Raw genomic sequence first — 14,468 nt, 5'->3', positions numbered from 1 at the left:
GTGAGTAAACTCCGGGAACATCTGATTCTCCTTGACTAATGAAAAATTGTCTGTTTGTGGCTGAAGTATTCCTGCACAAATCAATATAAATCAGTTAATAAAATGAATTTGGTCTTGATGAGTCAATTTATGCTGCTGTTTAGTGTTTCATATCTGAAACCTAAATAGACACAAAAGGCGCACACATTTGAAAGTATATGTAAAAATTGCTGCTATATAAAATGCAGAAATCAAAAATACCATCCCTCTAATTCTCCCAGTCCGCTTTATTGTTTCCTCTTTTCTCTCCCTTGCCGGACGCATAATATTGTGTGGAGGCTGTAAACGGCGCAAATGATGGATGCTGTAGGTTGGCTCAACATCACTCGTCCATCCTCCCTCTCCTACCTCCTTCTCTAGCAGCCATCTGCTTCTCACCCTTCATCTCCCACACATTTGATGGAGTGATTTATGTGCTTGCTTTCCACCAGCCCTCACCTCACTTACAGCACAGTGAGTCCCGGAAGTCGTCCAAACCCCACCCTTTCTTCTTCTTTTTTTCTTTTTTTAAAGATATATTTGTACATGTCACACCACGCAGACACACACCAGTTCTCGCTGAAGCCGTTCATGCAGCTCAGAGTGCTGTGAAGTTGTGATTTGAGGACAGGATCATGGTAGCTCAGACTCAGGAGGTGGTGGTTGTTCAGGGGGGGCTTGGTAAATTGTCTTCAGCAGAAAGCTGGCTGGGACTGAGCAAACTCGGCTCGTCAGGTCTCACCTGTTTGTCCTTGGTCGCTAAGTACTCCTGTCTGTTGTGCTGGACCCCCAGGGAGAAGAGCACTGTGGAGGAGGAAATAAAGGAGAAGGAGGAGGCCATCCGACAGCGCAGCAATGAAGTGCAGGTAAGGTGTCATTGTGTCATTTGAGCCTCTTCTCTTAACAGTGGACTGGACACAGAGAGGACGGACAGAGTAATAGCTCTTCATGCAGATATAAAATGCTGTTTCTCTCCTGTCTCTGAAGTTAAAAGCTTTTATAAAGCTTCCAACAGCCTAGCTACTGCATGCTTTTTTTCTCACTGCTTGTCCCTTTTCAAGCATCAATCCTGGCTAAACATTGGAGGTGTTGAAGCTGTTTTTCATTCCTGTTGTGATGAATATACTGGAGGACAAAATCAATACTGCATTTATCCGGCAGATAGAGATGCTTGTTCTGAAACTCAGTTAATGTTACTAACAAAGGAAGAGGCTGATATCCTTAAGTAGGAGTGTCTGCCTCCTCCGAGCCTGAGAGATGGGCTCTATTCTCAGTCTCGTCTGCACTGCCTTTGAGAATTCAGCCTGTCAGAAAGTGGATCTCAAGAGATCTGAATTGCTTTTCTTCACTGCAGAGTTGCCTAAAGCACTTTTGGCTCTCTCTGCTGTTTTCTTTTCAGTGGCTTCTTTTACATTTGGTTGTCTTTATTTTCAGCTGTAGCTCAGTTTGATCTGGAGTCTGAGACGACTGGAGACACCATGTTCCCATTCTGTTGTGATTTGCAGAGCAGCATTTAGCTCATATCTAATGGATGATGCCTTTCCAGTATCATGGGTATTACTTGAAAGACAATTGCAGCATAACAAGATATAAGCCCTTGTTACTCTTCTTTACCCTGCCTGTCATGTACACACCCATAAACAAATTTTCTTCGCATTCTTGGCATTTCTGATCAGATAATGAGATTATGCTTTCTGGTGCAAATCTTTACTAAGCTACTGCTGAACAATCTGTCATGATGAATCCAAACATCTATAAGAAAAGGCAGCTATTGATCTTTTTTTCAGCCCATTTCCTTCTCCCCTTACATCCTTCCATCTCATGTCAATTTTTTCCGGAGAAAACCAAACTCTCTATCTCGTTATGCTTTTCTCATTTTCTGTCTGTTTCAAGGACCAAAATATTACAATACAGACAAGTCAATTTTTTCCTCATAATTTAATGTCCACATATTTTATTTCACGACCTATTTCTTAAGATCAGATGATGTCATGATTATAACAGTTCAACGTGCTTGAAATGTCTTTAGTTTATGTGTCAATAATGCAGAAGTGACGACAAAACCATAAACTTTTCTATGATATTCTAACTTTGTGATGTCTTACTTCTGGCTTTATGTCTGCAGGACCTTCAAGATGAGGTTGCGAAGGCGAGTGAGGAGCTGCAGCGGCTCCAGTCTCAGAGACAGAAGGTCCAAGGGGCTTTGGAGGAGCTGGATCAACAGAAGAGCTCCCTAGAAGAGCAGCTCACTCACATTAGAGATCAGACCAGCCAAGAAACCCAGCTGGTGGTTATATCTTTTTCTGGGCACTCCTTCATTTTACCTTCATGGAGTTACCAAACAAAATTGTAACTGTTGTGGCTCCCCTATAAGTTGAATAAGTGAGTTAAACATCATTATTTCCATCCAGATTTCATCACTGCAGACGGAGCATGAGGATCAGGAACAGAGGATATGTCTGTATGAGGAGGAGTTGGTCCAAGCACGTGAGGAGCTCCTGGCTCTGCAGGAGGAGAGCAGGAAACTGCAGGAGAAGGTGCAGGCTGCTCAGGAGCAGCTCACTCCTCTTCAGGAGTCTGTGCGTGACTCCTTCACACAAGTTTCCCAGGTCAGAAACTCTGAGGGGTTTTTCAGTCTTCCGTGTCAGGGGAAAATATTAAAATGGGATTGTAAGAATCTGAGCTGCATAACAGCATGCGTTCAGATCAGTGGTTTTTAAAATATGGGGTGTGTTTGCCAAGCATGTTTTTTTAAAGAAATTATGATCAAATGAAAAGTTAGAAGTGCTTTAAAATGATAAAATGAGCTTCAGCATAAAACCCTTAAGTAAAACATATAGGACAACTGCAGACTATACATGACAACTTATTGATAATTCAGATTAAAACCATTTATCTATCATTTTCACTTAAGATATTGTTAGATGCCAAAGTCAAGCATACAACCACAAACTATTTTCAACTATAAAAAAGAAAAATCATGCAACGTGGGTGCTGTGATGGGGGGGGTTCATCTTCACACACGAAAACCCTTCATTTAGATCATGTGTCACTTTCAGTTATATTTCTTTGTTGGGAAGCATTCACAATCCAGTCAGTAATCGCTGTTTATAACATTTTAAAGACGCAGAGACGACTCAATAAAGCAGTCGTGTAACATTTATAAGATCTCTGTTGAACCTTTGTCTTTGTTGGCATATTCAGTTTATTTTCTTCATCTCTCTGCTGTGTAGGTTCAACAGAAACTGAACGACCTTCAGGTGGAGGAGCGATCAGTGACTGCTCAGCTCAGCTGGAAGAGAGCTCTCGAAGACAGCTCTCCCGTCATGGTGAATGGGTCAGCAGGCCACATGACAGAGCTGCAGCAGGGGGACCCGTTCGGCCAGGACCTTTTCCAGGAAGACGACCCCAAAGAGCTGAAGGTGGAAGAGCCAGCTGCTGGTGGCACCCTGCCGAATGACAATTCAGATCAAAAGGAACAAGGAGAAAATGAAAAAGAAGAAGTTGAAAATGAAAATGAAAATGAAGTAGAAGAAAAGGAGGAAGGAAGTCCGATATTGGAGGAAGAAAAGCTGAAACCTGATGCTTTGGACAATCTTTACAAGAGTCTAGCCACTTCTGATTTGTACAGTCTGACAACCATTGCCAAACCACAGGACGCCACTGTAAGTCCAACAAATACACTAATCGAGCATATATATTTATTATTCATGTAGCAAAGAAATGACTGCAGAGCTAAAAGTTAGAATTTCTTCCTGCAGAGCTCCTATTCTGTTTAATGCAATACTGATATAGTGACACTGTAATTGTTGTCCATCCAGCAATGCTGCAAAAACAGTCCTATCCTTTCACATAGTTTTGTCAGAAATCATAAAACTATAACAAAATGGTCATTTGTGTTTTTTTTCCTGTTGTCACATCTATGTGGCACTGGTAAATACATGACGGAGGTGCTGATTAAGTTAAACAGTAATTCAGTGTAAAGACAATTCTACCATAATTCAGTGAAACTTGTTTTATTACACAGGAAATTAAATAAAAAAAATATAGATACACACACACACACACACACATTTGTAACTAATGTGTTTATGTTTCTCTCTAAATAACACTTACCATGACTGTGTTATCTTCTGACCTCTTCAGGAGCACAGTAGCCCCGTTCCCGACGTCTCTTCTGAGGTTATGGATGATGACGAGGAGTCATCGAAGGATAGCCCACTAAAGGTAAAAGCCCTCACTGTTGAACCAGCTGACAACTTTGATCTGTACTCAGCAGTCCTGGTTTTTGGATTTTCTGTGTACTATCGTCGTCTTTTGTGAATTTCTTTACGCAAACCACAGTCTCGATGTGCGAGCAAGACCACGCATTCCCAAAAAAGTCTCTGTTTCAGTTTGTACAGAGTGATACTTCTACTAAGTTCTGTGATCTGAATGCAGGCATGAATACCTGCATCACAACCTGTTTCGCATATGTTTTAGTAAACGTGAATCAAAATGTTTACAATAAACACACAATATTCACCTCGTTGGTCAGACCTCTCACCAGTCTTGTGGCGGCCCCGCAGGTTTCTTCTCCGGAGCCGGAGAGCCAACAGGAGCAGGCGGAGTCCCCAGAAATGGATGCCACCTCGTTACCTCCTCAGGCTGGTCCTCGCTCCTTGCCCCCACAGACCAGCCCGCCCTCACTGCCTGAGATGGACTTTTTCCAGTCAGACCCCTTCACTGACCGTAAGTCTTCACAAGCCAATCTTCCTGCTGACGATTTATGTGTTTGATCTGTAAAGCAAACCTAATAAATTTAATTGGTTGCTTACAATTTTTTATATAAAATGTAATCTCAGTTTGATGAGTTAGACTGAAAGTGACAACTCGTTCAGACTGTGAATGTTTTGTCTTTTCTAGATGATCCATTCAAAGAGGATCCTTTTGGAAAAGCTGATGTTGCAGGTAATCTCTGAGTCATATACATACTTCAAGTGATGATCATATCGGGTATTTGCTGAAGCCACATTATCAAATGTTAACATTTTGTATCTGCATGTGTTGCATTAGATCCGTTTGGAGCTGATCCGTTCAAAGGCACAGATCCCTTTGCTGCAGACTCGTTCTTCGCACAGACATCCAGCACTGCTTTTCCCCCAGAGGACCCTTTCTCTGCCTCAGCTGACCCATTCGGTACCACTCCTGGTATGCCAGAACCAGATCTTTTTGCTGCCAAGCTGAACGACGTGGCGGCTGTGAAGGTGGCAGGTCCAGATCTCTTCAGCACAAAACCCACCGATCCGAATTCCGCACCTGTGGACCCGTTCGGCTCCTCCGAGAACAGCACGGCTGATTCAGACCCTTTTGGAGGCAAAGTGAAAACCCTGGGGGAGGCAGATCCGTTTGGATCTCAGGAAGGCGGGGCGGACCCTTTCAGCTGCTCCCCGCCGAGCTCTGATGTGACTGTGGTGAGTCGGCTGCTGCAAAACTTGATCGCTGGAAGTTCCTTAACGTGTTAATACAGTATTATTAGGAGGGATGAATGAGTGGTGGATGTTTCATGATGCACAAAGACTTTGCCCAATTTAAAAATGTTTAAGTTTGAAAATTTTGCTATTGCATAAAGAAGATGTTACATTAACTCAACTTGGAGCTTTTTTTTTATTTTTGTTTTTTTAATTTTATTTAAATTTACTTAGTTACTCACTTCATATAGTAAGTAATCTAAAAGCTAATCCAGGTCAACCAGACTCGATCATTTGTCTTTAAAGACACTTTGTCCATCAATGCGGCTACATTATTTCATGCTGTTCCCTTGAAAAGACTGACTAATCTGTAAATTCATATAGATCCTTCACTGTCTATTCAGATACTAAAATTAGAGCAACTAAACAATGTCTGCCAACTTTATTGCATTTCATTCCATCTTTGTTTTTTTTCTGTTTTTCTAGAAGGATTCTGCAACAAGCAATGACCCATTCGCTCCAGGAGGTACAACAGTCAGTGCCACTTCAGATCCAGGTATCACTTGTGGCATGGCGCCACCTTCTGGCAACAGAATACATTTTAGCTGTTGTCATAGTAGAAAACTAAATCAGTAAATACATTTAGAATCATTTTACAATGATTTTGAGAAGTTGTGCGATCTCAGTTTGAGAATGTTGACTTTTGGTTCCTCTGTTTCAGACCCGTTTGCTGCAGTGTTTGGAAACGAATCATTTGGAGGAGGCTTTGCAGATTTCAGTGCCTTGGCCAAGGTAATTCTCCGAATGGGGTTAGATAGAGGGATTGACATTATATTACGTTTTGAATGAAATGCACCCTAAAACGAACGCTAGCTATATTATAGTATTTAATCCATTCACGAACAAAGGTATTTTTTATTGGGAGGCTAATATAATTTGGTAAGATTTGGAAAATAAACAAAAATAATTTACCCTAGTTTTTCTTTGGAGTGAATATTACGTCAGTCTTGTATGACACCAGAAGCAACAAAACAAACCCACCACAATCTCCATTGACTGCAAGCAAATATGGCCCATTTATTCTAGTCAACTAAATGGCAAAACACAAAAAGTGGTCTCTGTGGTTGGAGGGATTTTCAATCACAGGTTTAATCACTAATTTGCTCTTTTGAGAGGCAAGTTGTTTTCTATTAGACCTCTGCAGAAAAAAGGATACAATGATGGAATTCTATGTTATGACTGTTGTAGTTACAGACTAAACAGTTTTTACTGATATTATATATTTTTGAGATTTACCAGCATGTGTTCTCAAATATGCATTGCAGTGGATAGAATAGTAAATGAACTTGTCTGCTTCTGCAGCCGTTTGTCTGGTTGTATTGTGAAACATTTTACTCTAACAAAAGAGACAAAGCTTCTAAAACTAGATTGAAGGTGGAGTAAAATGTTTTGACCATTTTTCCTTTAATGTAAAACAGATGTTACGTTGATGCGGCGCCTTTCAGTCTATAGACACATTTGTGAGAACACCATCAAACGGTTATTTCAAACAACTTGATTTTTCAAATATGGATTATATGAGTTTCTGTGGTTCACCTGGTACACCCTGTTTGTACCCTTTCTATGTGTTTGTGTTGAACATTAGTTAGGCCACAAGGTGGAGCTATTGCGTTTTGATAATAACTCAGTTGATTCGGTACTAACGATGCTCCACGAAAAGGCCTTCTGCTCACATGGGAAATGTGCTACATTCATGGGTGGACTTGGATTTTGGGTGAGCAATAAAGGAGTAAACACTGCAATCTAGAAAGTTGTGCTTTATTTATTTAGAGTTTAGAAGCCAATACATACAATACGTAATTATCAAAGTACAATAGGACCACGATGTGGCCTAATAATGCCTATGACAAAGACATTGATATGAGTCCCTAAACTATATTACAGGCACATATCTCCAATATTTACAAATAAATGGCCATTATCTAAATAAAACTCACTTTACAACCCCTTGACCACATATTTCTGGATAAATGCACCACTGGGATGTGATTGTCAGTGTTATGAGTGAAAAGGGGAATATGTGACCAATTATGTAAAAGTGCATTGAAAATGTGATTTATCATTAAGTAAAATTCCTTTCACCATTTAAGGTGATCTGATTTGATTCTGTTGTACTTTGCCACTACGTAAATTAACCTACAGGATGCTGTAATGCGCACACACTGTACAGTCAGATTTTACAGAATTATGAATCACATTTTGAGTTAAATCAGTGGTGCATGCTCTGATGTTAATGTGCAAAAGGTTTGGCCAGAAAAGTTTTGAAAGCCAAGAACGCTCTTTTGCAGATGAGCCGTGAAAATTGTTCTTTTAATTTCTGTTCCAGTGGGGATTTTCTCCGCTGATGAAAACAAACCTGCCAGACCTTTATTTTTTTGAAAGCACCTGTGCTGTACTGCTTCTTTTTAATGTGCATGCCTAAAACCTTTTCACAGTATCATACACTTTGCTGTCTTCCAGGAGACACTGCGTGCACTGTTTGAGTTGAATGTAATTTGGGTTTATGATTGAAACCCTCTTTTGCAGTCAAATGGTGCTGATCAGTTTGGCATCAACAACAAGAACTTATTCCAAGACGACAGTCAGTCTGCCAGCTCTGATGTTCCCCCGGCCCTGCCTCCAAAAACGGGTACGCCAACCAGACCCCCTCCTCCACCTCCAGGTCAGTTCTGTGTCCATGTCCGTACCATGAAAGTGCACATCAATCATTTGTGTTGTTGTCAGAGTGTCTGTGTGGTCATCACGTTTTTGGAGATTTATTAGCAGTGGGTTTTTCAAAAAGCTGAATGTCTGTGCCTCATCAGGTAAGAGGGCGTCCATCTCTAGAACAGAGTCCTCTGACTCCTTCCATCGACGAGGCCACTTCCTCCCACAGACCTCAGGAGACTTCTCCTCCTCTTCCTCCTCCTCCTCCTCCCTGCCTGCCAAGGATCCTTTAGCTGACCCCTTCGCCCCCTCCTCCCCTCCTCGTCACAACGTACGGGAAGCTGATCGATTTGCCAGCTTTGACAAAGTGAGCACCTCCCTCTCACCATCTCCCTCACCTCCACCTGAATGTCAATAGTCAAACCCTCCTCTCTCTTTCTCCTGCTAATAATTCACATCTTCGGTATGATTTCAAGCACCAAAGCAAATCAGGCCACCTTTTGAGATCACTCCATCCACTGCCAGCCAAAAAGCTTTTAAAACAAACCAGGTATTTAGTGTATAAAGCGTTCTGCATTCCTGGGTGACGTTTTCCATAGGTAAGCTCCTGGGTCTTGGTTTGTTTTTCATCCATCTTCTACCTGTGTATTTTTCAAGTGCAAATATATGCAAGCTTAATATTTAGGTGTGTTTTTTTTGCCATGTAGAGATTTAGTTTTTCTTGTTACAGATTTAGTTTTTTTTTTGACCATGTAACTGAACATGAGCCTTTTCAATGAAATTGCACTGTTTTACTTCATGAAGAACTGTACAGAAATGTGCTTATAGTTATTGATATAATAATATATTGCGCCTGCTACAAAGTTAAAACTATTTGTGGTTTGTGGACTCGTGGGCTCTGCTACAAACCAATAGCTTACATGAATATTTATAATAAAAAAAAAAAAGGCAGTGAATGGAGAGGTGAGAGGATGCTTGGTTTTGGTGTTTGTTGGCCATCTTAACTCGGCACGCTGCCTTAAATCCTGTGCATGTGCAAGCATGGTTAAGAACACACTAACTGTAAAATAACTTATCATATTGGACCTGACAGATATTTTATTCTGCTTTTAACACAGACTTTGTCTCAGGTTTATTTTAGTAGAGATGTTCGCTCTGTGAACATTGTGGGAGTCAGCTTTGTTGACCTTTACTAACAGGTTGCGGAGAAACATTTGCTGTGTCTTGAGTTAAATGCTGTTTCGTACCATTTCAACCTTTGGCCCCGGAGCTTTCCTGAACTACCATGGGTGTACAATATTATTGATTAAAGAAAGATAAACCTGTGGCAGTTGGGCTGCACCAGAGGGCCATTCTAACAGACACTTTAATTGAGAAGAGCTGTCATTTTTTCTTACTCTTGAAAATACTGGCAAAAGTCCTATTTTTAACTCTGTTTTGAGAACCATTACTTGACTAACAAACTAGCAAATTGTACATTACTCTGTTGTGCTAAAACACGGTCATGAATTTACTACTGCCAGTATTAAAATCCACCAAATTCTTTTCTTTTTTTTAATGCTGCGTAGAGGCAAATAGTTCTGAATTTGGGAGTTTAAAGGGTATAACTGGTTCTCGTTCCCCTCGTGTCACATGACGGCGCCCGCATGTCCCTGCTGACCCCTGACCTGCACGCGCTAACTGTGTGTTTGATTAGCTGGCTCCCATTCACTTATAAAACAGCTTCCACCATTCCTTTTTTTCCCTTCACTCTGTTTCTGTTTGTTTGTACATGCTCCCTCTGTTCATCCCTTCATCCAGTTCATCAGTTCACTCCACAGTATGTTGTGGACAGGCACATTGGCTGTATTCTCTCTCTGTCTTTTTACATCATTGTCAAACAAGTTTAATAAAGGGTTGAATCAAGGCCACCATCTCTGGCTTTTATGTGCATCCGTGACGTTCCTGTCTGTAGACCTCCTCATCTTGATGGACCCACTTTTTTTTTTTTTTATGCATTTAGAGTAAAAATAAATTATGTTAATACTGATAATTTCCCCCCCAAAAGCTTGTAATTGATCTCTTACTATTGTATGTCAGTTCTGTGACATTTTTCTGAAAAGAATATAGGTACATTTTTATTCTAATTTAAGACGCAAGCAACATAATGACAGTAAAATTAGATTTTGAGGTCATCATGACCGATTAATTGGAAGCAGGTTTGGGGTCTGCACCTTATTAATATATAAAAATGAACCATAGTTTGTAAAAACATCAGTTGTGGTCTTCTTCACTCTTATGTATGAGGCCCATAAAAGTCATGGTAAATTAAAATATAGAAGATCATACTGAGTAGTTGAAGTACTTCCACCAATCTTGTATTTTGCTCCTATTTCAGAGAATCGGTGAGCTGTTGCCTGCTCATGATATATGCATCTTCTCCATTGCATTTATTGAGTTTCTTGACTCTTTTCATCATGCATGCCTTGCAAACTGCACGCTGAAATCATCCATTTTTAAATTGCTGCTAGAATTCCTCGTCATTGTCGCTTACCTCCCTTTGCATGGCTCCATACACTCGATGACCCGCGTTGCTTCTTTCTATCGGTCGTTGAAAATAATGAAGCTGTTGACACTGTGCACGTCGAACTGTAATGATTAACCAATGTAACTGTGCATTTTAAGGTCCACTTCCCACTTCTTGTGTCATCATAAACCTGTGTTTATCTTCACCGGAGGTCCTAGTTTTAACGGATGTTTTAAGTCACGATCACATATTTCCACAGAGACAGATCTGAGAAAGAAAAAAAAAAAGTCTTTCATTTTGATGTTTGAGATATTATTACAGTGTCGGGTGTTTACTGTAAGGGAGGGTCTATTGTCAGTGGGATTTATACGGCGTTAAAACTGCATCCATGGTGTGCGTTTTGTCTCTGTCTTCATGGAGCAGTATCCAACCGAGGAAGACATGATAGAGTGGGCAAAGCGCGAGAGCGAGCGAGAGGAAAAGGAGCGAGTTGCCAGGCTCACCCAACAGGAACAAGAGGACCTGGAGCTGGCCATCGCCCTCAGCAAGTCTGAACTCTCCTGAACCCCCACCCCACCCCACCCCACCCCACCCACCCGTTCCACTGGTCAGGCTCGGCACGGCACAGCACAGCTTGGCCCGACCCAGAAAGCACCAAAGCAAAGTGGGGATTGTGCATGACTCATTCAGCAGCACCTGCTTCCCCATGAGGAGACTAAAAACTCCTGGCTGAATCTTTCAGCTTCCTCCTCCTCCTCTTCTTCCTCTTCCTCCCTGACTCCTCACTGTTCACTGGCTTCGTTCGCAGTGTCTCGTTCATCCATCCCTTTGTGGTCTCCGTGGTTCCAAGTGGATGAAAGCACTGCCGTGGAGCGTTTGCTTGAAAGAGTGACCGGATCTCAGTGAAAAAAAGGTTCAGGAAGTTTCAAGTTTTAGGATTGTGGAGTTTTGCTGATCTCAACACCAAGCAGCAAAGCAGCAAAGGCCACCCTAACTCTCCAGAATGTAAATTATTTATCCTGCACTCACACCTAGAATGAAAGGGCCTTTGTGAAAAAGTCCAGGTTAAACCGCTTATCTAACTCACTACACCTTGTTGTATCTCATTTCTCATAAATTAGTGAGGATTTCAGGAAGGTTTTAGTTCACACACTAACCTAGTAGAACCCACAAGTGTCCCACTCTTTCCCCAGCCTCTTAATGTTTCTGAAACAACCACAGCAATCTGGGAACATATGAGATTTTATAGTTTGTATAACAAAATGTATTCCTGTGTGTTTTTAATCCCTTTGACATGGAGTACTGCCGTGTCGACAACGGAGTGCAAGCGAGATTCGTTTTTTGTTTTTCTCCATTGAAAACAGTTCAACACTTACAGTTTTAACTGGAACTTTCCAGTCCTGTCAGATGTGAAACTCTTATGTAGATTTATACTAAAGTAGAACAAGTCTGCTACAACTACCACGTTCAGCTTTATGATGCTTTAACTCTCTTTTCGAAAGTTAAAGTTACTACGTTACTTACCTTTTCTTATATTTCCACAAAATACTTTTTTTTTTTTTTTTTTTTAATAATGAAATACCAGGATTGAAACTACAATAACCACATTTAATGACTACACGTCGCTGCAATGAAATTAGGCTACACAACAAATGGAATGATTATTTTGGAAGAAAACCTTTATGATCTCAGACCCACCAGAGTACTGTAGTACAGTCGTTCTAATTGAAGGAAAATGTTGCATTTAGTATTTGTTTTCCCTGAAAGTGGCCTAACATTTATTTTCCTTATTTTCCAATTTCTTGTAAAAAAAAATAAATAAATAAATGAATAAAATTTGGCTTATAAGCTACATTAAAAACATGTTTGACATACACTTCTCAGCCATAACCATCATGATGACCACAGAGGAAGATGAATAACATTCATCATGACACCTGTTAGTTAGATTCGTGTTTTAGAAGCATTCAATTGGACGAGTGAAAAGATTTAAAAGAGCTGAAAAAGGTCCAAAATGTTGCAGCTATACGACTGGATCAGAACATCTCCCAAATTGCAGCACTTGATGTTTCTGTCTTTAGTGGTCGGTATCAATCAAAATGGGTCCAGTGAAGGAAAAGTAGAGAAGCAGTGGTCCTGTTCAATAGTGAAGTACTGCAGCACAACATCCTGCAGGACTTCTGCAGTCAGAAATGACTTTATTTGGCTGGTGGTCATAATGTTATGGCTGATTGTGTTCTGGCCTGTTACTGAGGATCCAACTTCAACTGATGTTTCTGCACACAAGTTCGACAGCATTAAAACTTTGATCCTGACGGCTTCACGAGGGAAACCGTCCCCCTGCTTGATGAACATCAACTTTCAACACTTTGATCTGAATACAAATGATCAGTGCAGAGATCAGAGACGTGTAATCTTACTAAATCACATGTAATCGTTTCATCACGGTTCATGTTCTCTTCACCTCTGCTACAGTTGGTATTTGTTTCGTCTGCATTTGTACAAACTGTGTTAGCGGGATGTTTTTCTGTAGGCCCCTCCTCTTTTGAGTTTTACACAAACTGATCAAACCTTCAGTGTTTCTGCACGAAGGTGAAGTCTTCACTCCCTGCTGTGCGCCACTGGGCTCGCGTGGGATTTTACTTGCAAAAAAAAAAACAACCCAACCCCTGCAGGCGTTAGGAGGAGGAGCGCTCACCTTGTACTGAATCCTCTTCACACACCAACAGCAGCCAGCTAGTGATTCTTCTTGTTGGGTCATTTAGAGTTTCTCCCAGAACATGAACAAAGTCGGCGAACACTGATCGGAGAGCGTCGGTTGGTGATGAGAGAGAAGAATCTGCAGATGTACGCGAGGCCTTATTTCTAGTTTCTTTGCTCTTTTTCTGTTTTCTGTTTTCTTCCTTTGGGAAGATGTAGAAGTTTCTTCTTTGATATACTGTCTGTGGTTGATGCAACACGTCTGAGGGTCACTTTCATTGTAAATATAAGAGCATGAGCTGCATGTCGGTTCTCTCGATTCTCCTGGTAGAATACGTTCCACAGTTACACTCTCTAACTCTCAATTGTGTCCACACACGGTATTGTCATTTGTACAGATGGTGCAGATTTTACAAATTCAGAACCACTTATGTTTCTGGGCTTACCCATAAAGGCTTTTTGAAAACTTAAGCCAATTGTATTTTATTTTGTATTTTCTAACTTGTAAGAAAAATAAATCGATAATGGGCGGTTTGGCCAGAATATGTAATGCATTTAATTGAAACTGAATAAATATTAAAACATGTAGTTTTGCAAACGATGGATTTTCATTATTGTCACTGTCAATGGTGAAAGAAGTCGGATCAGTTCAGGAAATATCACAGCATGTTTAAAAAACTTTATCATTTTGTCACAATTTCTCTCTGATGTTTCACAGTTCAGAGTTTTGACAGTTAATAAATGCATTTAACTGATGAATATTCTAAAATGTGGCTGACTTAGACAATCATTGTTAATAAATACCTCAAGTATTTTAGAAATCACGCACGACTGATAGGTTTTCACTTATTTCAAAAAAGAAATCTAAATATTTATTTACTATACTTAAAATGATCAAACAGAAAATGGGAGGAAATGTATTTATTTTGATGATGGGGGCATGGCAAGCCACCTCAATCAATGTCACGACAAAGATTCATCATACAAATGCATCATTTATTTGTTCCTCAATGCAAGTGTTCAGTTATCAGAAAATAATTATTTTTGTAATCACTCATGTTAAATTATTTTATTGCTGCAGAAGAGTT

At 40.5% G+C, this 14,468-nt stretch overlaps 1 protein-coding gene across 5 annotated transcripts in view; it reads left to right on the top strand.

Moving 5' to 3' along the window:
• eps15 (epidermal growth factor receptor pathway substrate 15) overlaps positions 1-13,321 on the top strand; it is a 30,252-nt gene extending 16,931 nt beyond the window's left edge. For 3 of the 5 annotated variants that reach the window (XM_080473918.1, XM_080473921.1, XM_080473922.1), the window contains 13 exons: positions 812-884; positions 2,144-2,305; positions 2,430-2,627; positions 3,252-3,683; positions 4,165-4,245; positions 4,587-4,749; positions 4,924-4,968; positions 5,074-5,471; positions 5,955-6,024; positions 6,190-6,260; positions 8,055-8,190; positions 8,333-8,541; positions 11,104-13,321. In XM_080473918.1, the coding sequence (XP_080330044.1) occupies positions 812-884; positions 2,144-2,305; positions 2,430-2,627; positions 3,252-3,683; positions 4,165-4,245; positions 4,587-4,749; positions 4,924-4,968; positions 5,074-5,471; positions 5,955-6,024; positions 6,190-6,260; positions 8,055-8,190; positions 8,333-8,541; positions 11,104-11,244 (2,179 nt within the window). In that variant the 3' untranslated portion in view covers positions 11,245-13,321. The remainder of the gene's footprint in view (positions 1-811; positions 885-2,143; positions 2,306-2,429; positions 2,628-3,251; positions 3,684-4,164; positions 4,246-4,586; positions 4,750-4,923; positions 4,969-5,073; positions 5,472-5,954; positions 6,025-6,189; positions 6,261-8,054; positions 8,191-8,332; positions 8,542-11,103) is intronic. The other 2 variants (XM_080473919.1, XM_080473920.1) reach the window with 2 other exon arrangements.
• The last annotated feature ends 1,147 nt before the right edge of the window (positions 13,322-14,468 follow it).

Source organism: Lipophrys pholis (genome assembly GCF_963383615.2).
Source record: "Lipophrys pholis genome assembly, chromosome: 10".
In the NCBI taxonomy this organism is placed as follows: domain Eukaryota; kingdom Metazoa; phylum Chordata; class Actinopteri; order Blenniiformes; family Blenniidae; genus Lipophrys; species Lipophrys pholis.
This window is presented reverse-complemented; position numbering and strand designations above follow the sequence as displayed.